Genomic DNA, 24,723 nt, shown 5'->3' on the forward strand with positions numbered 1-24,723 from the left:
CGTCGAAAGCAACGCCATTCAAAACTTGTGGCGATTAGGTCACGCCCGATGTGCTCATAAATGAAAGTTCGATTAGAAAAAGAAAACCTGCTCGTTTTAGTTCCACAATGACTGAAATTAAATATGGTGGTTTTACGCAGAATTCCATATACTTAAAATTCGTATAAATCTGATTTATATTGTGCAACAGTTTTAAACGGGGCAGTGTTACTATTATTATTATTATAAAAAATAATTTGAAACATCGTCTTATCATTTTAAATGGCCACTGTTGTTAGAACTGTAAGCTCGTTTTCATCAAGGAATAATAATAATAATAATAATAAACTTTATTATAACGAATGCAATTTAAACTTAGAATTCCAAGGTAAATAAACAAACTTTGAAAAAGATGAAAAAGTCGCAATACTTAAAATAATGATAATAATAATAATTGTAATAATAATTTATTACTATTATTATTTGTTTTATTTTATTTTTTTATGCTTCCATCACTACTTATGATAGTATAGTAAAACTTTTTGTTTTCAAGCTTGAAGCTGTTTTGGATGGATTGTTTTTACTCCGTGTTATTTATTAGGATTCCCTGCACTTATTTGGGTTTCTGTCTCCAACTTATACATTTATGCATGGGTATGAATCAACACAAGAACAGCCTGCTCCCTTTACAATGCCTGTTCTCAACGGCCGTGCCCTTGCATAACAAGGAGCCTACTGTGTCCTTTGTGTGAATCAGCATGCACATTGTTTCTCCCTTTTCAGGAACAGTATGAACTTCAGTGAGAAAGATTACATAATGCTCAGATTATGAGCAGAAGAAGATTGGACAAAATAACAACAAATGTGTGAAAGATTGGACTCAGGTCTTTCTCAATCTTCTATTTAACATCTTTATTACAGATCAACTGAACTTGTGATTTACATTCACCAAAATAAAAACAGGAAATGGAAAAACTAGAAAAGGAAATACAAACATTCACTGTTGGCTTGACAAAGTGTCCTGAAGTATACAACAGGGTTGTTTAATCTCACATTTGGGTCAAATATGGACTAACTCAATTGATGGGTTAATTTTTTTAAATCAAAAAGTTGGGTCAAACTAAATTGCTATTGTGTTGTGGTCTTCTGGGTGCTAAGTTATTTGAACAGTTTCTACGGCAGGCGTAAAAAAAAAAAAAAAAAAAAAAAGTAAATTTACCCCCCATTTTTTTTATGTTAATGCATGTAAATGTACTGACATACAGTACAGAGATGCATTTGCATCTGCATTTTTATATTCACTCTATACTGTATGTCAGTATATTTACAGGCATAAACATAAAAAAAAAAAAAAAAAATGTTGGTTAGGGTGTACTGAATGGTTGTTATGCAATTACAGTAGAGTATTCTGCTAATTGGTTGCTATATTCAGAAGTTTTTTTTCCCCCAAAAAGGATATAGAATACTGGTTGAACAATATACTGTATACTGGTATTAGAAGGTAAGCTAAATGTTAAGTTAAAAAAATATTCCTAATATGTTGACATTTTTGTTGAAAATAGCCTGCTTTTATTTGTTGAGACATGCCTTTACTTTTATAGACCCGTAATTGAATTATTTGCGATGTCTGAGTTGTGATGCGCGAAAGGGATGTTTGCTAAAGCTGTTTGAAAACTTGCTTTATTTTGTAGTTCTGCCAGATGACACTAGTAGCGCAGACACATGCTACCTTACCTTAAACTTGATGTAATAAAATAACTAAAACTTTTGTATTTTTGTATATTTTTATTTGTTATTGTTATTATATGTCTATTATAGTAGTTGTGCAAAGCATGTAATCAAATACTTTTTTTATCCCCCCTCCACCGCACGTTTGATAATGTCAAATTGGTAATGAAAAGCCCATAGTTGTAATTAAACAAATATAATTCAACTATAAATAATCTGTAGGACTGTGCCAAATTGGTGGATTTAGCTTAAAGGCTTTGTCAAGCCAGCGCAATCACATTGACGTACCCAGACATCTCTGACAGCGAAACTATCCTAGCGTGTTAAATCCACTAAACATTTCACAATGTGCTTTGTAAAAGTGTATTAAAGGGATAGTTCACCCAAAATGAAAATGTTGTCATTATTCATCCTCACGTTGTTCCAAACCAGTAAGACAACACAAATTAAGATATTGTTGATAACACCTGAAACCTGGCCCTTCATAGACAGCAGATGTAAGTTACAAGAATACCTTTTGTGTGCAAGGAAAATAAAAGTAATGAGTTAATTTAGAGTTAACCTGCTAACTCTAGTTCTTCTCTTCCGGTCAGTCTCCGCCACCATTTATTTGTGTCGAACACTGACACAGAAAAGAAGATTTTTTTTTCATAAAGTCGTTATATTTGTTTCCTTTTCTGACAAAAATACTTTTATAGATTCATAACATTACAGTTGAACCACTGATGTCACATGGTCTATTTTAATGATAGCCTTACTACCTTTCTTGCTGTCTATGGAGGGTCAGAGAGCTCTCGGATTTCATCAAAAATATCTTAATGTGTGTTCCGAAGATGAACGAAGATCTTACAGGTTTGGAATGACATGATGGTCAGTTAATGGCAAAATGTTCTTCTTTTTTTCATCCCTTTAACATGATAAAGCTAAACAAGTTTGAAATGCAGAGTTTTGGAGCATAAACATATATATGTCTTTACAAATTTACATACATTAAGGCAAAAGTATTTGTGGAGGTGAAAAGAGTATCTGTCTTTTTGCAGCATGTGCATGGGCTCTGCAAAAGTGGTCAGTGCTATCATTTATGTTTTTGGGAAGCCTCTGGGTTCCTGTGGAGGGGTGGATAGATCCCTAGGTATCCTGGCTGGAGATGATGACGCAGGGCGCTGAGAGGCCCGACCGGACTCTCGGCTGCGAGTTGAGGAGGAGGCTGGTGGGCTCTGACTGTGTACCTTCCTCCGGCGATGGTGCGGTGGAGATTTAGTGGAGGTGCGAGGGTATCTGCGAGAGGAGCGCGCTGGCAGCTCAAGCGAGTCGGATGGAGGAGGTATTGAGCTGCTGTAGCTTGGAGGGCTGCTGCTGATGGAGGTGCATGTTTCACACAATGACGCTGGTTCGCCAGGAGGAGAATCCTGAGGATGTCAAGTGCAGGCATTTACAGTCTTTACACGCCTACATCAATGCACTTTCATTTTATCAAGACACGCAAAACTAAGCTGTTCTTGTAGCACAGAAATATGATAATCTCATAACCTATTCTGCTGTACAGTATATAAGAATGTGTGAGAAAAGCATAAATATTAATGTTAAATGTAAAGAAATGTTGCAGTCAGGTGAATGCTGGTTCAACCTTTGCTCTCTGAATCATAGACAGCTTTACTGAGGTAATGAGGCACTCATCCACTTGAAAAGCTATTTTTAAACATAAAGCAGGTATGCTGGGAGAGGGGGATTAAATAATGATGTGATAATACCTTCTCTTTTAGGATGTAAAGTGATACAGGATTCCTGAGCTCATGATCAATCATTATTGGGATGGCATCATCTAGAAAGATATATAAAAATTTAAATGGTGGAGCAGAGAAACATAGCGGTATTACTGATACGTTGCTTTCTCTTGTCGTTACACTTGTATATTTACTATATTAAATAACCATTTGTTGCAAATTGTATGTATTGTACACTTGAAAATAGCATATTTGACCAAAATGTCAGCATTGTCAGCAAGCTGAATAAATATTGATATGGTAAATGTTTAAATAGTTACCAATGAATAGGACACTACATTTTGTTGAAAATCTGTGGGATACTGATTAAAAACTTCTTATACATGTTTACTTTAATAAGAATGAACTCGTGAATAAGCTGTCCTCAGTGATTGCTGATCTTTTTCGATAGCATGGAAGGCAACATTACAATGTCTGTTTAACAGAATATTTTTTCCTCTTTTGAATTGAGAGATGAGTAAACTTTTTTTTTTTTTTATTCCTGTGGTAGTAAACAATAAAGCAGATATTTTAACTGATAATTTTGTCCATTCACTATACCGAGGGTTATGTTTTATGGCAATCAACAATACATCAGAACATTTATTTTAATTTGATCATAAATCATTAAAAAGGTAATACATGGACCTGTTTGCTTAGTGTGTATTTGTTGTTATCAGCATTTAATATGGAGAGTAAATCAATATGAAAAAAAAACATAATTATACACACCCTCTGGCTTGACGTCTTGATACCTGATGTGATGGTTTTGTTGAATAGATCTTGGTTTAATAGTTTTGGACTTCTGTCTTTTTGATCTGTTAATTAAAGTATTTGTAGTGACATATTAGTTTACACCATCATTGTTAACTTAAGAATATACACAAGGGGCAAAGAAAGAAAGAAAACATACTTCTTTGATGGCTTCCAGCAAGCACACACAGTTACAAGAATGACAAGGACGAAGATGCCAACTGTAGACAATATGATATAAAGAGAGCTTCTTTCTGGAAACAACAGAACATTTTTAGCCATTTTCAGCAAACATGACACAAATGAATGAATTCTGTTCAAATAACCCGTCCTTACTGTAAACGGTGAGTCTGACTAGTGGACTTCTCATGCTACTAATGGGGTTCTCCACCATACAGCTGTAGACATCATCATCAACAATCTGAACACGTGTGATGGTCAGGACCTTCTGATCCCGGGACAGCAGAAGACGGGTCTCGTTTAGTAATGGATGACCACCTTTTGCCCAGCTGTAGGTGGCCTTAGTGCCTGTTTCATGGGTGCAGTTTAGTGTGAAATTCTCCGTCAGTTCCACCACAGTGGAGGTGACCATGTTGACTTGTGGCTTAGAGATTGGCTCTGGCAAATTTTTAGGAATGGTTTTATTGTTATGAGTTGCTGGTATCAGTAGATTAATAACAATTATGATTCTGTAATGTTACATTTTTCTTACCATCCACCGTCAGATCGATGCTGCTTTCTCCAGTGAAGGTGTCATCCGTGATGGAGATCTCTACTTCATAAGTGCCCTCATCAGACAGCCTGAGGTTATGGAGCAGCAGCGTCCCATTCTCAAAAACAAGGATACGGTCTCTGTATTCTGGTCGCAGGTTACCAATGATCTCCGTACCGATGGACTGGACCACTGTAACAGGTTTGTCCCTCTTCAATTGCCATTTGATAACAGGAGGGTCCAGACTGGTGCTTGAGTAGCGGACCGAGAGCAGAGCTTCTCCACCCACTGTCCCTCTGATTAGGGTGTCAAGACTGGTGATGTTCACTCCCTGAACACATGCTGTGACATAAACAATCTAATTTAAAATCTGCCAAAATGAGAAGAGGCCAAGTCAGCAGTGAAGTCATTATCAAAGAGTTTATAAAGAGTCATTACCTGAACTGTTGTTGACTGCACTCAAAAAATATTTAGGCCTAAATTTAAGATTTCTGTTTTTGAATTGCATGTAAAATCTGGAGTTACTCAATTGTAGGAGAAAAGATTACACATTATATAAATTAAAAAGTATAACATTTTTATACTAACCCAGGTTCATTAGAATTCCCCTATTGTTTCCACACAGAGGGAAGATTATACTTAATTTGTCAGTTTGTTAAGGCATCATCCTGTCTTCTATTTGACTGTCAATGCACATAATGCTATAATAACACTCATTAGATCCCATTGCAGAGAGGGCAAAAACACAACTTAGAGAATTGCACAGTCCAAGACACCTTTTACAATCCAAATCTTATGATATTGACGAGTCACATTTGAGCACATTCAAGCCAAAAATGGGTAACAACTCTGTTATGACACTCTCGGGAACAGCAGGCGAAGTAATAACAAATAACTAACTATACAATCAAGCATAGTTCTAGCAATATACACTACAATTTACATTTAAAAGTATGCATTTTCTATTTGAAAATGTAAGTTATGCCTGTGAGGGCAAAGCTGAATTTTCAGCATCATTATTCCAGTCTTCAGTGTCACTTGATCCTAGGTACTATAGGTTCACGCATCACTGTCAATTTTCCTCAATGGCTTGACTCACTAATGCCATACATGGCATTAATAAATGTCAATGCTTAATTTTAAAGAAGATTTGTTTTACATTTGTACTGTATTTTTTGGGTCATCTTTTAAAGCTGTTAGAATTCTAACGTAAAGCATCAAAAATGATCATTCTCTGTCTGATAACCAGCAGAATAAAGGCTGTGTGGAAACAGCCAATATCCTTGGTAACTGCTTACAGTGCGAAAGGCCAGCCAGAGATGAGCACACAAAAGCTTGCATTGTTTGGCCCAATTTCCTGGCATGAAAAGGACCTACTGAGCGACAAACAATCATTTTGATTAGATGAAAAGTGACACACGGGGCTCCTGTGACTCTGTTGATGCCAACATTGGCCAATTGTACTACACAAACAGCTTTTTAAGTATCATTATGTGCAGATAGGAATGGGTTTTCATGATGTTGTAAATAGCAATATAAAGTACACTAAAAGTCGTCTTTGTCCTTCTAGTAACATTGTATTTGCTATCTAATGCTGCTATCTGTAACACTAGACAACAAAAACCAATAGAAACTTTTTTTTTTTTTATTTAAATTTCTAAATATCATTGCATTATATTGCATTATGCACACAGACACGACCCTGGACCACAAAATCAGTCATAAGGGTACATTTTTTTTTAAATTTAGATTTATACAACATATGAAAGCTGAATAATACACTTTCCATTGCTGTGTTCAGTTTTTATGTCCAGAAAGTAAGATTAAATTTTGTAATGTAAATAAATGAAATCTAAACCTTGAATTAAAGCTTTTGTTTTCCTTAAGTTGCTTCAGTCCAGTAATTTTTTTTTTCTTGAAATTTTACTTACAATATGAAGTCATTGGTAACACTTTATTTTAAGGACCAATTTTCACTATTAACTTTTTGCTTACTAGCATGCATATTAATAGCATATTGGGTGTTTATTAGTACTTATAAAGCACATATTAATGCCTTATTCTGCATATTCTAGATCCCTTAATCAAGTCATGTACCCAAAAATTAACAATTACCTCACTAACTATTAATAAGCAGCTAATAATGAGTTTATTGAGAGAAAACGCTTAATGGTTAATATTTCTATAGGCTATTGAAAAATACTGAAAAAGATTGTCAAGGCAAAAGACGTACCAATTTACTAAAAGGCCTTCTATATGCTAAAAATATATAAAATATAATTTCGATGACAAATGACATGTAGAAGGTGGAAGATTGTGTGCAACGTTTTTCAACAAAGTCTAGATTATGATGGTCATTTAGGGCCTTATTTGCATATCACATATGATACAGTACGCTTTATAGGGGTTAAATAAAGTGCAATAGTTCTTTTTCAAGCATAGCATTTCATAAAAAGACATTTGGCTCCAAATGAAAAAAACAAAAGATATTATGTTATTAAGATAAGAAGTATTGTGACATTTTTTGGCTGCCAAACATCCACAAAAACATCACACTGATTCCAGAAAGATTCACACTGATTAAAAGATTCCAGAAAAGCTCAAAAAGCAATACCAGTTAAAAACTTTAGAATGTTTTTTATTTGCTACTTGATTTGATATTTGTTTACCTTATGCTATGAAATCCATATATCACATGTGTGATAGAAGAGCCCAAAGGGGTCTAAATACAATATTTATTTAGTCTACATCAATAGATAATATAGTTATGTTCTGGTTTCTATTGATTAATAAATCAGTCTGAACTAGACATTGACCGGCAATGACATAAATTCAATATAAAAGGGAAATTGTTCTTTAACTTCCAGCCATAACTACGCCATAAGCCCTCAGTCAAGGCCAACAGTACAGCATTGTTTTTTGATAAAAAGTTACATTTGTCCCTCTTACCTGAATGAATCAGAACTGCAAGGATCAGGAGGAGAGGAGCAGCAAAAACAGTCGATGCCCAAGAGAAAGCCTCCTTCTGTGCCTTCATCTTGGGACTAACATTCACAGTCTTACCAAAACAATTAGCATGATTTATTCACTCTGAGCACGTCCCTTAACTCGGAGTCTTGCCATCCTCACAAGGCTGGGCTATGCCATGCTGCTGACACACACACACATGCACACACACACACACACACACACACACACACACACACACACACACACACACACACACACACACGGATGGGCACTCACACACACATGTGCATGTGTGCACGCATTATCACAACCGGTATACTATGATGGCATGTTTGTGTCGCTGAATGGGTCTGTTTGTGTAAGGGGGAGAAGGGGGTTCTAATATATGTGTGGGGAGATTGTTGTTGCTTCATGGCCTGACAGTTGTTTTTCACAAATTATTTTTTCTTTAGTAATTAAGATAATAATATAATGAAATAACAGGATTCTTAATAGTAATAATAATAATAATTGTGCAACAGGACTTATAAATAATACATTATCTTATATCAATTAAATTTGAGAAATTAAACTAATGGTATTAAAAAATATATAAATAAAATAAAAACAACAACGACAAAGACAAAGACAAAGCAGCATTAGCAGTAGTTTAAAGGGATAATTCAAACAATAACAGAAATTCCATCATCATTTAAATGCCCTTGTGTTGTTCCAAACATGAATTACTTTATTTCTTCTGCAGAACACCAAACATTTTTACAGCAGCTCTTATTGGCTTCCATTGTATTTTTGCCCATATTTTTGGATGAACTATCTCTTTAAGACTCTGAGAGAACCAGTTGATTTTAGAATGTGCAAATGGGCAATTGACAAATAGGCATGGACAAAGTAGATTTTATGGTGAAATGTGATTTAATAGTTTCAAAATAGTTTTAGAGTTATGATGTCATATAATGCCTAAATGAAACTCACTCAATACAAGAACAGAATTTTGTCAGTGATTTGTGATTTATTTCCAGTAACGTTACTGGATTTATTTGGTATATAATATTTACCCCCAAATTTGACAAACACAACAATTACACAGTCTGTACAACGTTTGCTGTTTATTAGGAATTTTCTACATACAGTATTGAAACCTTTGTATGATTCTTATACATCTGCCCATCTGTCTCTTTTGAACGTTGTCTCTTTTAAGGCTGTCTCTTGCCTTAAGTTATAAGCTGTTCATGTTTTTAATCAATGAAAACATGCTGTAGTAAAACTGTTGTAAAGATTTTGATATGCAAAATACCCCACAAGTTTAAAGATTCTTTCAATGCCAGGAACCTTTTAATCAGTTTAGATATGAAGCTGGGGTTTCATGGGGCATATTTATACAATGCTGCCCTCCACTGGTTTTAAATCACCAAGTTGACCCTTCCTTCTCTGTCCCACTGTAAAATGGACAGTGTTTCTTCAGGGTCTCCAGGTTGACTTTATCTCTTAATGAATAACAGTCATTCATTGAACTGGGGCAAACACAGAAAGGAAGGAAGGAAGGAAGGAAGGAAGGAAGGAAGGAAGGAAGGAAGGAAGGAAGGAAAGAAAGAAAGAAGGAAGGAAGGAAGGAAGGAAGAAGGAAGAAAATCTTTCCTGTACATAAACTACAGGCTAGGTGCTAATCACCTTAAAGCAAAGTGAACCTTATCCAAATTCACATTAACATTTATGTTCACATTTCTCTTTAAAAACAGTGCAGTACAGTACAGGAAGTAATTAAGCCAGTGACTAATTCGTTTTCCATATACTGTAAGTCAGTGTAGGTGTAATGACCTCTTGTCACAAACAAGCTTGTATATGTCAGTATGAACATGGTTTCTGTTCTAAACAAAAGGCATATTTACCAACAAAAAAAGCAGAGATGAAAGGCGAACATATGAGCCAACAGAAGCAGGAGGCAACACTATAGCAGATTTTGTCTGTGTTGCCATTGGAAACCTGAGTGAAATTCATATTTCATAACTCTCCCACCCCCGGCTGAGTCCCTGGACGTGTCAGAGCGAGTGGGAGCCAACGTGGGCGTAAAGTGGGCTCAGAGGCTCCAAAGCAACTTAAGGCTCTCATCCCACAGTGCAACACAGAGCAGGATATTCAGTTACTACTCATGGATTCAGACATGCTTGGGTTGTTGCTATGATGAATTCCTGGAGTTGTGATTTGCTTTGATTTGAACTATGTGCCCTTAAGCGCCTGTTTTTGATAATGGGTCTTAAAAGAGTATTTTTAGATCAGAAAGTAGTATTTTTTTAGAGATGTGTTAATATGTGAAAGAAAAGGAAATAACGTTTTATGATAAACACACACACTTCTGTGATATACACTATTAAATTTTGTTCATTTCATGGTGGAATGCCACATCAGACAAAGACAAATTTGACCTTGAATTGAAGACAATGGAGAATTCATGAATCCATGTGCTTGTTAAAAGACACATGAGGAAACCTATCATGTGCAGGTTGTTTGCTTGGGAATAGAGTACACACATACAGCACAAAAGTTGCTGTTGAATTTACTGAGACAAGCTCACATTGAGGAAGCTAATATCATCCCACTTGTCCCTCTTTTTGAGGGATCAGGGACAAATGTCTGCCGAGGTAGCTTAAAGACTTAGATTGTGGGTATAGCAAAAGTTTTCAGACAGTGGTCACTTTTTCTCAATCCTGATTGCTGGCTTGAACAATCTGGTGGATCAGGAGGCCCAGTCTCTGGCATCTTCCGATGCAGCAGGATGCATGTTTCTGGTGACATTTAGCTCAGAGGTGCTGGATGAGGTTGGAGATGGCAAAGAAACTGTATACAGCAAGCCCTCTCCTTCAGCCGCACATGTGGGAAACTGTTGGATGTTATGGCCCATGCCACAGCTAGATTGGAACTGTGTCACCCCAAGATGTTAAGGAGATGCTGGCTAGCTAATTTTCACAGGGTGAGGCATCCTTATTAAGGGTCTGGTCTTGCCGTCCAAAAGGTTACAGACCACTTTTTGGTTGTTTGGCAGACCACATGGAGCAGTGGGTCGGGCTGGGGATGCCTTGCACAAGATGTGTTGCAGGCATACCTGATCTTCTGACTTGGATCAGGGGCAGGGTTTGTCCCCTGAACAGTGCTGAACTGCTTGACACCACAGACTTGTCCATGCTTGTCCATGCTTGAGAGGCGAGAATATGTGCTCAGAGAAGTGTGCTGGGGGCACAAGAGGTTAAGTGCTTACATCAGGCTCTGAGACTGAATTAATGATGTAAGAAATGTGTGTTGCAATAATGGATATTGCACTTTTCATGACAGTAATCTGGTAAATTCAGTACACTGCTGAGGTAATGGATAAGGAGGTTGGTTGCCATCCATTCTGGTTCCAGTTGCCTTCTTCAACTCGATAAGAGTCTTGAGATTGAAGGAAGAAAAAAGAATCTTTTCTCTTGAGCTACTTCAGAGCCTCTGGGACTGATGACATACTGTACAAGCATTCCATCAATTCTCCTCCAGCTGAGAGGTTATGAGAGTGGGCAGTTGGATGGCACGCAGGTCCAGCAGTAACAAACACAGACTCTGCATTGTCATTTGTTTTCTCTCCTAAAATTTCTTGCTGGATTCAAAGGGACTGAGTAGGTTTTGTTTTAGTGCTTAAAGAAAATTACAAAGCGTTGGTTATAGTGGGTCTTAGGTAGTGTGCCTTTACTCAAGCCAGGGTTTGAGCTGATCTCCCTCAGTCACACTCGGGACTTTAAGTAGGGCCTAAGCTCCCTTATGGCTCCCTGGGGGTTTGTAGCCTAGATGATAAAGAGCTACTGGGCAAACTGAATTATTTCTTGCTCTTGTTTGCCTCCCTTTCCTACATAAGGTTAAGGATGTATGATCCCCTTGGAGGAATGGCAACACTGAAGGTTTTAGTATTATATATAGTGCTAATTTTGCAAAGATTGGGAAAATTTCTAGTAGAAATATTAGCTTTGGGAGTATCACCACTATGTCTCACATGGGATGCAGCCATTGAATTGACATATTGAGTCAATTTATGCTATGCCCACAATTTTTGTGCATACTCACAGCCCAGTGAGGCATACATTCTCTCAGCATGGCGTAGGGGGCCTCATAGCAAATTCTGTGCAATGTGCCCAGAATCTATCCACATCTGCACCCTGATTTTTAACCACATATAATATGTCTTTTACACTCACGAAGTCTTGTGCCACTGCTCTATTTTAACTGCTTGATATCATTGAGGAGGCCGAGTAGATGTAATGAAAACTCTGTCAGGGGACAGGGCAGGAAGAGATAATTACAACACGCTCTACTTTCTCCTGCCCATTGTGAGTTGTGTACTGTAATTAAAACATGAGTTCTAGAGGCACTCTATCACTGCCAACAAAGAGCACTCTGTGGGAAGAATGGAATGTCAGCTAAATATCCCGCTGGTAAAATGTATGTTTAACCAAGGCACGTTACAACCAACAAGAGTCAGGGTTTGACTGTTTAGTGTGGTTCCCAACCAGGAGACTCACAATGTAAACTTCAAAATCACCCCCCCCCCCCAAAAAAAACAACAACAAAAAAAACCACTCACATTAGTAAACAAGAATTAAAAACTGGAGGAAGCTAATCCTTTCAGTCATCATAATGAGGGTATAAGCAGCAGCCATTGAGCTGTCCCAGCAACAATTATTCTAGCATCCCTATACCTCCCAATCTCCTCCACGATTGCACACTATTTCTGTGTAATACCACTGAGTGGGTTAATTCGGTGCTTGAGTTGAGCCTCTGGATTGATCCTCCCCAGAGGACAGCAGGCATATTTAGACTGCTGTCACTTTCGTTAACCCCTGCTGGTAATTAGCAGTAAAACATATTTATTTATTTATGTTACCATACATAATCCTAGAATTTAGATAGTACCATAGGTTATTGTGCAAAAAATATTAAAAATACAATATTTTTAAGGGGAAGTCGTGGAAGGGGAAGTCGTGGCCTAATGGTTAGAGCGTCGGACTCCCAATCGTCGGGCCGGACGGAATTGTGGGTGGGGGGAGTGCATGAACAGCTCTCTCTCCACTTTCAATACCACGACTTAGGTGCCCCTTGAGCAAGGCATCGAACCCCCAACTGCTCCCCGGGCGCCGCAGCATAAATGGCTGCTCACTGCTCCGGGTGTGTGCTCACAGTGTGTGTGTGTTCACTGCTCTGTGTGTGTGCACTTTGGATGGGTTAAATGCAGAGCACAAATTCTGAGTATGGGTCACCATACTTAGCTGAATGTCACTTTCACTTTATTTTTCACTCACTTTAATAAAAATAACAGAGATAACAGAGTGCTATTTAAATAAGTAACCACTGCTACAAAACCACAACCGGAAAAGCTATTTAGATTATCTAGAGCAAGATAACATGTCCTATGCCCCTGCAAGGGATAAGCCGTTTGGTAAATGGATGGATGGATAATATTTTAATGTAATACGTTTTTTTTGTCAAGTATTACAAACAGCCACCCCTTCAAGCAGGACTTGATTTTATGGGCCTGTGACATTTTTGCCTATTTCTGCACTATAGAGTGCTGCAAGAATGACATTTAGGATTTCAGCATTTCCTGTTCTGTTTCCCTGAAATTATGAAAGAATTGTAATTTTTAAATGAACTATCCCTGATAGATTTACTTAAAGAAAGAACGCTTTCATGACTGTGTTTTTAACACAGTTAAGCACACTTTTAAAAAGTGAACTGTAATAATTTTAAATTAAAAGTTTAAAGTACATTTCAAATAATATTTTACAGTCTCAATAATCTTTTGTTGTGCTTTAAAGTACACTTATTTTGATGTCAACAAATGTACTAAGTAATATGTAAAGTACTTACTTATAATTTTAACTGTAGTGTGTTATTCAGTAGTGCATTTAAGTTCATATATGGTACCGGTATTTCAGATGTACTAAACTACAACTCAGTTATGAATATTTCTAAACATTACAAGTGAATATATTTAAATTAGTGATGTCAAATGATTAATCGTGATCCAAAAAATAAATAAATAAATAAATCTATACGTGTGTATACAGCTGTGTTTATTTATTATGCACACACACACACACACACACACACACACACATATATATATATATATTTTTTTTACATGCATTTATGTATATATTTATATAATTTATATTATATTTAATATATAAACGTAAAGTTTTTTAATGTATACATGCATATGTGTGTATTTATATAAACATAATAAATACACAGTACACACACATATACTGTACAATGTAAACAATTTTATTTTGCATATGATTAATCGTCATAAATTGTTTGACAACACTAATTTAAATATACTTGTCCATATATTCCGAAGCACACTATAACCATATTTTAAAGACAATAAAAAGAATTATTAAATTATGGTAATACTTTAGAATAGGTAACACCTAGGTAATAGGTAACATTACTAGAATATTATGTATTAGTGCTAATTAAGAACATATTAATGCCTTATTCTACTTGACCTTATTAATCTTACCTAATACCTAAACCTAGCAACTACCCTACTAACTATTAATAAGCAGCAAATTAAGAATTTATTGAGAGAAATGTCGTAGTTAATAGTTAACAAGTGTTACCTATTCTAAAGTGTAACCTAAATTACATATGTTCTACTTGAGCAAGTTGAAAACCCTCTAAAATTTAGCTTACTGCATTTAAAATACATTTAAACTAAAACACATTCACATTTAATTACATTTAAAATGCAATTAAGTGTCCAAAAACATTAAATTCAGTTTGCAGTTATATATCATATTCTTTCAGTTTTTTTTTTTAAATAGCACATTTCAAATTGTGTGCTTCTGTGATTTCATGCACCAGCCAAGCAACTGCCATTGAAATTAATGGGACTACTAACAGAGCTTTCTACAGGTATTACAGACCTCATTTAAAATCCTGAGCAATAAGTTCAAGAATGCAGTCCAGTGACATTTACATTACATTTATCTGTATGCATTTTGCAGATGCTTTTATCCTAAGTGACTTACAGCACATCTGCCCTATACATTTTATCAGTATGCGACCTCGGCACCGCTAATGCCATGCTCTACTAGTTGAGCTACAAGAACACGAGGTAAAAATGTATTTTACCGGAAGATGATCTGATACAAATAGACAGGAACAGAAACACAAATGCACAAAACAACATTTACACAGGCAGGGCAGCATGCAAGGAGTCCATTTGAGCAAATCCATTTTTAATGAGCATCTGTGCTATTTGAAGGATACAGTCTCACCGTTTAAAAGATTGATTAAGCTGTGGGAATACTTCACTGAATCCCATGGATCTGACATACACTGTCTGGAAATACGAACAATATTCTCAGTGCATCACACAGCTTGCATATATTTGTCATGTAAAACACATTTTTTTGAGTAATTAAAAAAATATCTGAACAGTAATTAACATATATATTATCATCAACACAAAAATTCCAATAGTAACAGATCCAATGAACACAGAAAGCTTATGTGAGGAACTCAATTTGCTTTATTAAACAGACAATAACAAAATGTATGCTAGAAAAACATTGGCTTTTAGTAAATGCATACTTGTATATTGTAAGATTCAGTACAGCCAAAGAAGTAAAGCACAACTTCAAACAAATCAACAAATCTCCAGACAGAGTATTTGGCTTGCCTTGCTTGAAGCAACAAGGAAAAATGCTTCAGATTTGAAAGCGGACAGATCACAAAACGAATCGAATTTATAATTTCATGCTGTGAACCTGTTTCAAGTCAGAAACAGACACTCAAATACTAAAGGAAGAAGAAGAAATTGTGAGAGAGTCTGTTAGTCAGGTGGCAAACTCTGCATGTAGTTTGAATGTCGATGCTTTCATATCATACACTGAAGGGTTCTTTTTAAACAAAAGAGCTCTGGTTATTGCAGTGATGTGCTATCGGGTGGTGGTGAAGGGGGTCCTCTTAGCTACTTCTGCTCTCGTTGTTTCTGAAACAGATGACACATGTTTTTGTTTTGCACAATACTCCTGAAAGATGCTTATGAAATGCTGGCATTTACAAATGACCGTCTCATGTTCCTATGCATGAAAAAGACCTGTTGCATTCAAACCAAGAAATTTGTCAAAAGGCATTTCATCAAAATTTGTTTCTTCTAAAGCATTACCATGCATAGGAGAATACGACTAAGAAGGGTACTCACATGACATTAACTGGGTACCATCTGTAGTATTGCTTAGCAACAAGCAATTAAGGCGGTATTGCTAGGATACCATTTTAACCATACTGACGTCTGCTGGGAAAAATCTGATTCCTGACAGAAACGATTGTGTAGAGTTTGTGATAACAATAGTTCCAAAGAACCTTTATGGCTTTAATGGTTATTGTTATTTCTATACAAGATGGATTACAATATAATCTAACATTGATTAGGATTTCAATTTCAGCCTTAATTTCCCCAGGAGTGTGAAAAAAAAACAAAAAAAACAAAAACAAATCACACACACACACACACGCACACACACACACACACACACACACACACACACACACACACACACACACACACACACACACACACACACACACACACACACACACACATTCAACTAACTGGAAAATGACTTACACAACTGGCTGATGGATTAAAACAAATTCACTAATGATTTAAACACAGAGTTGTATTTCTCTCTTTTTAACTAGTTATACACCTTGTGCTGTTTCTAAGTAATATCAGCGGTGGAAAGATGTGGTTCTACACATAAAAATGTCTTGATATAATGTGCTATAAAAAAACAAACAAAAAAAAAAACAATGATGGGCAACTGTGTTACTGAAAATGAATGCGTAACCACTTATTACAACTATAACACAGAGCAGACATATCATTAATAATTTTTATTATTGATTTAAGAATATGTGTACTTCACAAATGTGAATCTAACCTATATAAATCAAAATATTTATATGAAATAATTGAAGTTAATTTCTTTGCAACTCGGTTTTTTTTTTTTTTTGTCCTTTGGAAAATGTTTTTTGATGTAGTGCCCATGCTTCTAACCTCGTCTCTAGGCTTGTCATCCTTCATTTTCTTCCTGGTCATGTGACCTCGAAAACCAGCTTGAATCTTAGCAGCAGCCTTGTTTGCAGCTGGGTCATCAAGGGGAATGTCCATGATGTCTTCATCTTGCGGCTGAGTGCATCCCTCCTGCAGTTCAGATAAAACACAATCAGCCATTTTAGCTATGACTGCATGGCAGAAGGACAGTTACAGTTCCCCGTCAAGATCTACACTGAAGTGTCAACAAACTTTCACACTGTAATACCACATGAGACCAATCTGTATCAAGAACACCAAGTGTAAAATGATTACAGACTGCAGAACTTGTTTGAGGAACTTACAAAAAGGAACCCTGTAAGTTCCCGCAAGAACTCCAAAGATTGTCCATGGTTCCTCTTTAACCCTGTCGCAATGGAAAGGCTTTGAGGAAGGTTATAAATATATACTGGAATTATAAATTGATCTTGAATGCACCATATGATATTTGAAGTACCTTCAGAAGGTGTCTTCAGAGGTCTTTTTCAACTGATCTCATTAGAAAATGTAACTATACTACGATGTAGATTTGTTCGACTTGATTTGTACGGAAACATATGAGTTTTAGAAGAAATAATAATAAATAAAACAATTAAGGATAAACCTTCCCACCTCTAAACCTAACTGCTAGTGGGGTGTTAAAAGATCATACAAAAATTGTATGAATGAATTAGCCACCAATTTACTAAAATAAATAGTTATGAAATTGCCATTACAGTATGTTGGTTCTTCTAAAGACTGTAGTGGAATGTTGGAGTGGCCAGTGGTAAAGTATTGTTACAGTCATGTCAAAACCTAAAGTCGGCACTCTGTTACTCCCAAAGGAATTAAGAAAGGTACCAGCCCAGTTTTTGGTGAAAGGCCCATTAGAAAATTCCTTTGGGAGCAACCGTGCACAGGGTTTAGGTTTAGATATTGGTAAATGTGTTTTTATGCCGAATCATATAACTTTTTGGATGTGTGAACTTTCCAGCATTCACATTACCATATGATTCCTTTTAGAATTTAATCTTTTGCTATTTCTGATCATATTACTGCTTCATTTTGATGAAAACATCCAGCAGGTGTAAACTGGTACAAATAAAACTCTCTATCATTCGAGGGATAAAAAAATAAAAATAAAAATTCTATCCTCATTTATTCACCCTCATGTCATTCCACACCTTTCGTTCTTCTGTGGAACGTAAAAAATAATTTATTTCATGAAATGTTATAAAATGTTTTGGTTACCAACAATCTTTAAAATATCTTTATGTTTGCAATGACATGATGATGGTGAGTAAATGATGACAGAATTTTCTTAATTTGGTGACCTATTTCCTTGGTGATACTGTTACATTAACTTTTAAGTTTCTCCCACTAAAATAGTTTCTCTTCTCTGAGAATTAAAATCATTACAATACACGGTATCTCAAAGGCAAATGATTATGTGTAGGGGAGTGCACATTCTTTTTGTTTGATTTCTTTGATTCTTTTCTTCTCCTCATCCAGTGGGATCCAAGCTGTCAGCGGTCCCTAGCGAGCCTCGTGTTTCGGGTAGCAGCTCGACTAATTTTTCCTGCCTGCTGGGGGTGCGTTGCATTCAAGGGACTGAAGCTGAAAGCATTCGGAGCTTCGCAAGCTAACAGTGACACTCCTCTGAGGTTTCTGCACTGTTATGCAGGGATAAACATTGATCTATTACAAAACAAGTGTGTCAAAAAACCCATTGACATTTTACCTACATGCTTAGATTTGCATCCAACATCAAAGATCTGAGAATGTTCCCAGCAACAGAGCTTTCACCAGCATGACGGGAACTGATCCTGAGACCAATCATCATTCAAGGAACATCTTGTGTGAACTTTACTTGTATGTCTCATCAGAAAGCTCTCCCATCACTCTGGAACATGCAAATGACCATCTGTCTCATCAGTCAAAGCCACATCTTCAAATTATACACAGATAATTGCTGTTTCTAGAAAGTTCTGAACCCTCCCACAAACACACAACTCCAAGCCCACGCAATGGATGATTTGTATAATCAACCAACTGCTTGTCGTCCTGCTGTACAGAGAGGTTAAAACAATTAGGAATACACAGTTTTGCCAACTTGACATTAACCACAGTCACAGGTTTAGTTTATCTACAGCCTTAGTTAACATCTCTAGTTTATTTAATCATTTTCATCAATATGTAATGTGGAAAAAAGCTTGTATGTGAGCTGTGATAAACTGATCAAGCATCCAAGTGTTATTTTTTAGACACAGACATGTCACTTCTGAAAATCAGCACTTATGAATGCACAAGACCAGCTGTCAAACCAGTACCCTTAACACCACACACAACTGCATACACAGCACATTTCCTTTAAGGTATTTCAGCCCTTTCACACAGTAACAAGTCTATGGAGAAATATTTCTCTGAGAATTAACACTACCAAATGTCATTCTCTGTACTGTTAATATAACCATATTGGAAACAAAACATGAAAAAAAAAAGACAATCATTGTTTCCAAGAACAGTAAAAGTTTTAATATTCAACAAATATCATGTGCAAGGTACGTGTGATTACTCGGTCAAGACATTGATACAATTGAATAAAGCAGGTTCTCTTAAATCCTCTTGTTGTTTTTAGTTGATTAATCTGCCTCTGTAATCATAATGCAGATTCTCTCTCAATTTTTAATTAATTTGTAAGTTTAATATTTTAATGTAATTGGTGTCCATTAGTCCCGTAAATCCTAAAATCTTAACTCAACTAAATTATTATTCTTGCTAGATTATATCCTATAGCCTAACATTCAGTTTTACCTTAAATGTTTAGAAATCAGAAATTGATGATATTTTTTAAACAACAAACCTTTTGAAAATGTCTAGAATATCGCAAACACTGTAATATAACATCACAAATCTGCATAATTCATAAGTTTCTCTTTGAAACTGTACAAACATAAACACGGAATTCACTTACGTTTCGACAATCCATGGCTATTTGAGATGAAAGGTTTGTGAAGTTTAAGATTTTTTGTCCAGTAAAACTTTGAAGAATATATCGGTAAAGCTGTTGCCTCTCTCTCTCTCTCTCTCTCTCTTTCAGTGTGTTGAGCGCTCTGTCTGAAGGCGCTCTGCCTGTCTGTAGATGATGTGCGCTTCAGATGAATGGACCAATCAGAGTGCGCGACACACTCCACATCACAGGCGAACGCTTATCACACGGTTTTCTTCATATGGACTTCCCTACGGATTATTAACGATTGCATATTGTTTAAGTACATTCGATTTTTATTATTATTATCGAATATTATTATTATTATTATCATTATTATTTGCAACACTTACAAAAGTTTTAACCGTTTGTCAACACGCAATCGGTATAAGTTTATTTAATCAGATTTGTGCCAGTTTATTTTGCTCGCCAGGCGTGGCTGAAAGCCTATTGCATTTAACATATTTTGTTTTCATAATGTCCATAACTCAATTCATCTTCAAATCTTATACATATAGTAATCTACAGTTTACATTGCTAACATGCCTAAACCTTGTAAATAAACAACGTATGACGTATCAACATATACCACAATCAGATGGATTGAAAAAAAAACAAAACAAAAAAAAACTAAAATCTATTTAGGATGGATATTTCATAAGATGTGCATATATGTATTGTGGCAATCAAATTTGCTTAAAAATCATTATTATGCTATCCTTAATCATCAACCTCCATGCTATTTAATTTTAATTTAAAAAATGTAACAAATATGACACATTCTAAATAAAAAGAGCAAATTAAATTGGGAAACAAATAGATAAAACATAGACTAACAACTCTAAAAACATAACAGACAGCGTGGGTGTGTGTGTTAGTCACTCTCACAGTTGTGTGAAATCTAACCAACTGTATGCACTGCCCTAATCTGTGAACCCTATGTGAATCCAGCAGATACACTGAAAAGTGTTACAACCCTCCCTGTCTGGTCGAATAAGATATTTCTAGTTGTGGATGTAAATGAACAGATTGTGTGGATGTTATATAACAAATTGAATGAGAGAATCTGATGATTCAGATGTTATCAGCACTGTCATTTAACATCCACTAACATGAGGGCAAATCATAATAAAAGTCTGAAATGAAATGATACTTCCTTACCCCATCCCCTGATTCTTCAGAACCAAGCAGCACTCTCAACAAGGTGCCTCCTATGGTTCCCATGGTAAGTATCTAAGGGTATTACTGAATAGGATTCTCTGAATATCATGCACCACAATGGATTGTTTTTATATAGTCCACTAATATATATATTGTTGTATGCTGGTTATTAAAACATAAAAACAAACTTTGAAACAAACTTTTTAAACTTTGAAAGAAGTCTCTTATGCTCACCGAGATTGCATGTTTTGATCAAAATACAATAAAAACAGTAATACTGTGAAATATTGTTTTATTTTTTACTATAGTTTGACTACAATGTGATTTATTTCTAGTGATGGCAATGCTGATTTTTTAGCAGCTATGATGCTACTCCAGTCTCACATGATGCTTCAGAAATAATATGCTGACTTTGTTACTTAATATTTGGTAGAAACCATTATACATTTTGTGCTGTATTCTTTATCAATTAGAAAGTTCAACAGCATTTATTTGAAATAGAAATATTTTAACATTATACATGTATTTACTGCTACCATTGATCAATTCACTGTGTCTTCGCTGAACAAAAAGATGTAAAAATTTTACTGACTCCAAACTTTTGATCAATATAGCACTAATAAGTACTATGATAAAGAACCACCCAAAAATCAGTGTGCCATGACACCACTATGGTTTAAAAAAAATTACTACCCTTAATTTGTAGGTCAAGGCCCAATCTATTATTCTGTGCTGACAGGTCAAAATGAACAAAGCTAATGTCTTATGCATGGTACTTTAGAGTGCTGTATCAAATGACATGCTTAATTCCAGTTACACATGTACAGCCACTGGTGCATCTTCTTTAAAAGGAAGCTTTATCTTTTTCTTATTCATTCTTGTTATACAACCATTTTTGCTACTTTATGCATTTTTAAATATAATATATAATTCAAGACAGGAATAAAACCTTAACCTAATGTGTTTACATTAGCCACAATGAATTTGTAACAATTCAAATATTATTTGTTATCACAGCGTCTTTATGTATTAACATCTGCCATTGTTTGCAGCTATTTGTCCTTATGATATGTTGTATGACTTTGACTAAAATAGCAAGTTGAACATTAAATGCTCTAAGGCTGAATTGTCTTTGAGAAGGATGCAGGCATATCAGGCCAGAATCCTTCAGGCACACATCCGTGTTTATGTGCTGAAACTGTTTCATGCAAGCTCATGTCAGAGACCCATAATGAATGCAAGCCAATGTGTCTGTAAAGTTAAGCGCTGTTGAGCATTCATTCTGGCAGTGTCATTTTATCACATCCTAGATTCATTCTGATTAAAGAAGCATCAATCTAACATCAAAAAGGCAAATACATTGGTAAACAACAAGTCACTATGTATTTTAAAACATTTGTGTTGTGTTGCAAAGCAGCTTGGTTGATAGGTTTGAAAGAACTTAAATACTTAAATATCTTACACCCACACTAATTTTAAAATAAATAAATTAAACTGCAAGAAAAGTCCATAAAATAGGGCCAAATGTACTATACTAATGCACTATGATAGTATTGTTTTTTCCATATCTGGAATTATGTGTGTGAGTTGTGTTGTGTTTCTATACAGTATATGAACTTTATAATTATAAATAAAAAAATATTTAATTATAAAAGGATACAATTAAATATTATTTCATTATAAATACATACATTGTTATATATTTTAAACGTACACAAAACTACACAAATTAATATGCAGATTTTTTATATTGCACTTTATTGTATTTTTTACCAAAGAAAGTGAATTAATGTTATTTAAACATCAACCCTCATGTATTGTGGACTTCATACATGTAGCTTAAAGATGGTGTTTTGTGATATTTATGAGTATACTGCCATCCAGTGGTACTTTTATAAAAAAACAATATCACATTAATAAAACACTGACTTCTAAATTCAGTATAAATCCCAGGCATCCCCTATCTCAGTGTAAAAAAAGTGATAATGAAAATTATTCTAGTTTTATTACCCAAAAATGGACACGAAAAGACTGCAGCCAAGAAGTAAGAATTGATCCTTCGCAGAACCTGTGGGTAAGATTTAGGCACTCAATGAATAAACTAATATCATCTTAACAAATTTACCCATGAAATTTTATCAGTGGTTTTTAAATGGAAATTCTCAATTAACTGAACACAATTACATACTGTACCTGACTGATCTACCTTGCCTTTTGGTAATTCAGCAGAGAGATCTAAACATATTACAAGATTGCACATGGTGAGCTAGGCTGGAGAACTTCATACACTTCATGTATTCATAACTGTTGCATCACTTTTCAAAAAGACATTAAAGTGAAACTTAATTTAATGCACCATCCTCACCTTCCTTCTGGTTTAAGTCGATGCTGAAGTCTGAGAATTCATGAAGCTTGCTTACAGAACACACATGCCTCCCGAAATCCTCCTGCTTCACCTTAGTGATGATGAGAGTAATATTCCCTGGGCTGTATTGCACTGAATATCCAGCTGTGCAGTTGCTGTACGTTTTGTGCTTGATCAGGTGACAGAGCAGCTGGTTCCTGGGGCTTCTCCACTGTAGGGACAACTCCGGGATACTTCCTCGAGCCTCATATTCATATTGACATGGCATTTTAATCATCCATCCGGGAGGAGACAAGAGCTTTATGGCACTTACTGTGGGTCATGGGGAATAGATAAGCCCACATGTTCAGTGAGATTAATAATTTAGTAAAAAATGAATGGGTTAAAAATACAAAACCGAATGAGAGAAGACAAACAATGCAAATGAAGTTACATGTTGTCCAAACTAAGAAATAATAAATCTCTAATATAAGATTTTAAACCCACCTTTTAAAATGAAGTAGACCAACAAAAATCTCAGCATTTGGTAAGCCATTTTCACTTGTTCCTTCAAAGACTCATAAAGAATGTCAACACATTCAAACGTTTAAAATAAAATATTTTTCAGTTGGATTTTCGTTTGGATTTCTTTCAAATGTTCACTATTCAGCTCTAAACTGACTTCAAACTGGAGTCACTTTTGTTTTCTAAAGCCTGCCCTTACATGGCTGTATCTATGTTGTATAATTTGATCCAGGGTTCTTCCAAATGGATATCAGTGTGATACAATATATTAAATTACCTGATTAATTTAAGGGAGTTTTGCCTTTAAATACATGGTATGTAAATATATTTTGTCATGTGAAAACAAATGACATAAACATTCTCACTTAAAGGCACAAAACACAGACTTTTTTTTTTTCCATTTGTAGACACAAATACATACACAAACACAGAAAGAGTCACTTCTGAGCATCTATACATTGTGCTGCTGACTCTCATTATTTTCAGTTTGTGCTCCAGCATTTTTTCTTCTGGAGACTCTGATTTCACTTTCCACAACAAATTGTTGAATAAAGTCCTTTTGTTTTCTTTGCGCACAAAAGTATTCTTATAGCTTCATAAAATTACGGTTGAACCACTGATGTCACATGGATTACTTTAAAGCTGTCCTTACTTTAGGGTGTTTATGAATTTTTACGACCTTAAATGCAACTG

At 35.5% G+C, this 24,723-nt stretch overlaps 2 protein-coding genes across 2 annotated transcripts; both read right to left on the bottom strand.

Moving 5' to 3' along the window:
- Positions 1-896: 896 nt before the first annotated feature.
- hepacamb (hepatic and glial cell adhesion molecule b) lies at positions 897-8,123 on the bottom strand. The gene is made up of 7 exons (XM_026212420.1): positions 7,885-8,123; positions 4,936-5,277; positions 4,560-4,841; positions 4,384-4,477; positions 4,203-4,288; positions 3,459-3,529; positions 897-3,116 (listed from the first exon to the last, which is right to left on the bottom strand). Exons 1-7 carry the CDS (start codon positions 7,970-7,972, stop codon positions 2,787-2,789), a joined length of 1,293 nt encoding a protein of 430 aa, XP_026068205.1. The 5' UTR covers positions 7,973-8,123; the 3' UTR covers positions 897-2,786.
- A 7,317-nt stretch (positions 8,124-15,440) lies between these two features.
- nrgna (neurogranin (protein kinase C substrate, RC3) a) lies at positions 15,441-20,145 on the bottom strand. Its single transcript, XM_026212421.1, has 3 exons — positions 19,986-20,145; positions 16,997-17,143; positions 15,441-15,925 (listed from the first exon to the last, which is right to left on the bottom strand). The coding sequence occupies exons 1-3, from the start codon at positions 19,998-20,000 to the stop codon at positions 15,905-15,907; spliced, it is 183 nt and encodes a 60-aa protein (XP_026068206.1). The 5' UTR covers positions 20,001-20,145; the 3' UTR covers positions 15,441-15,904.
- Positions 20,146-24,723: the final 4,578 nt, after the last annotated feature.

This window comes from Carassius auratus, chromosome 30 (assembly GCF_003368295.1).
Source record: "Carassius auratus strain Wakin chromosome 30, ASM336829v1, whole genome shotgun sequence".
Lineage (NCBI taxonomy): Eukaryota > Metazoa > Chordata > Actinopteri > Cypriniformes > Cyprinidae > Carassius > Carassius auratus.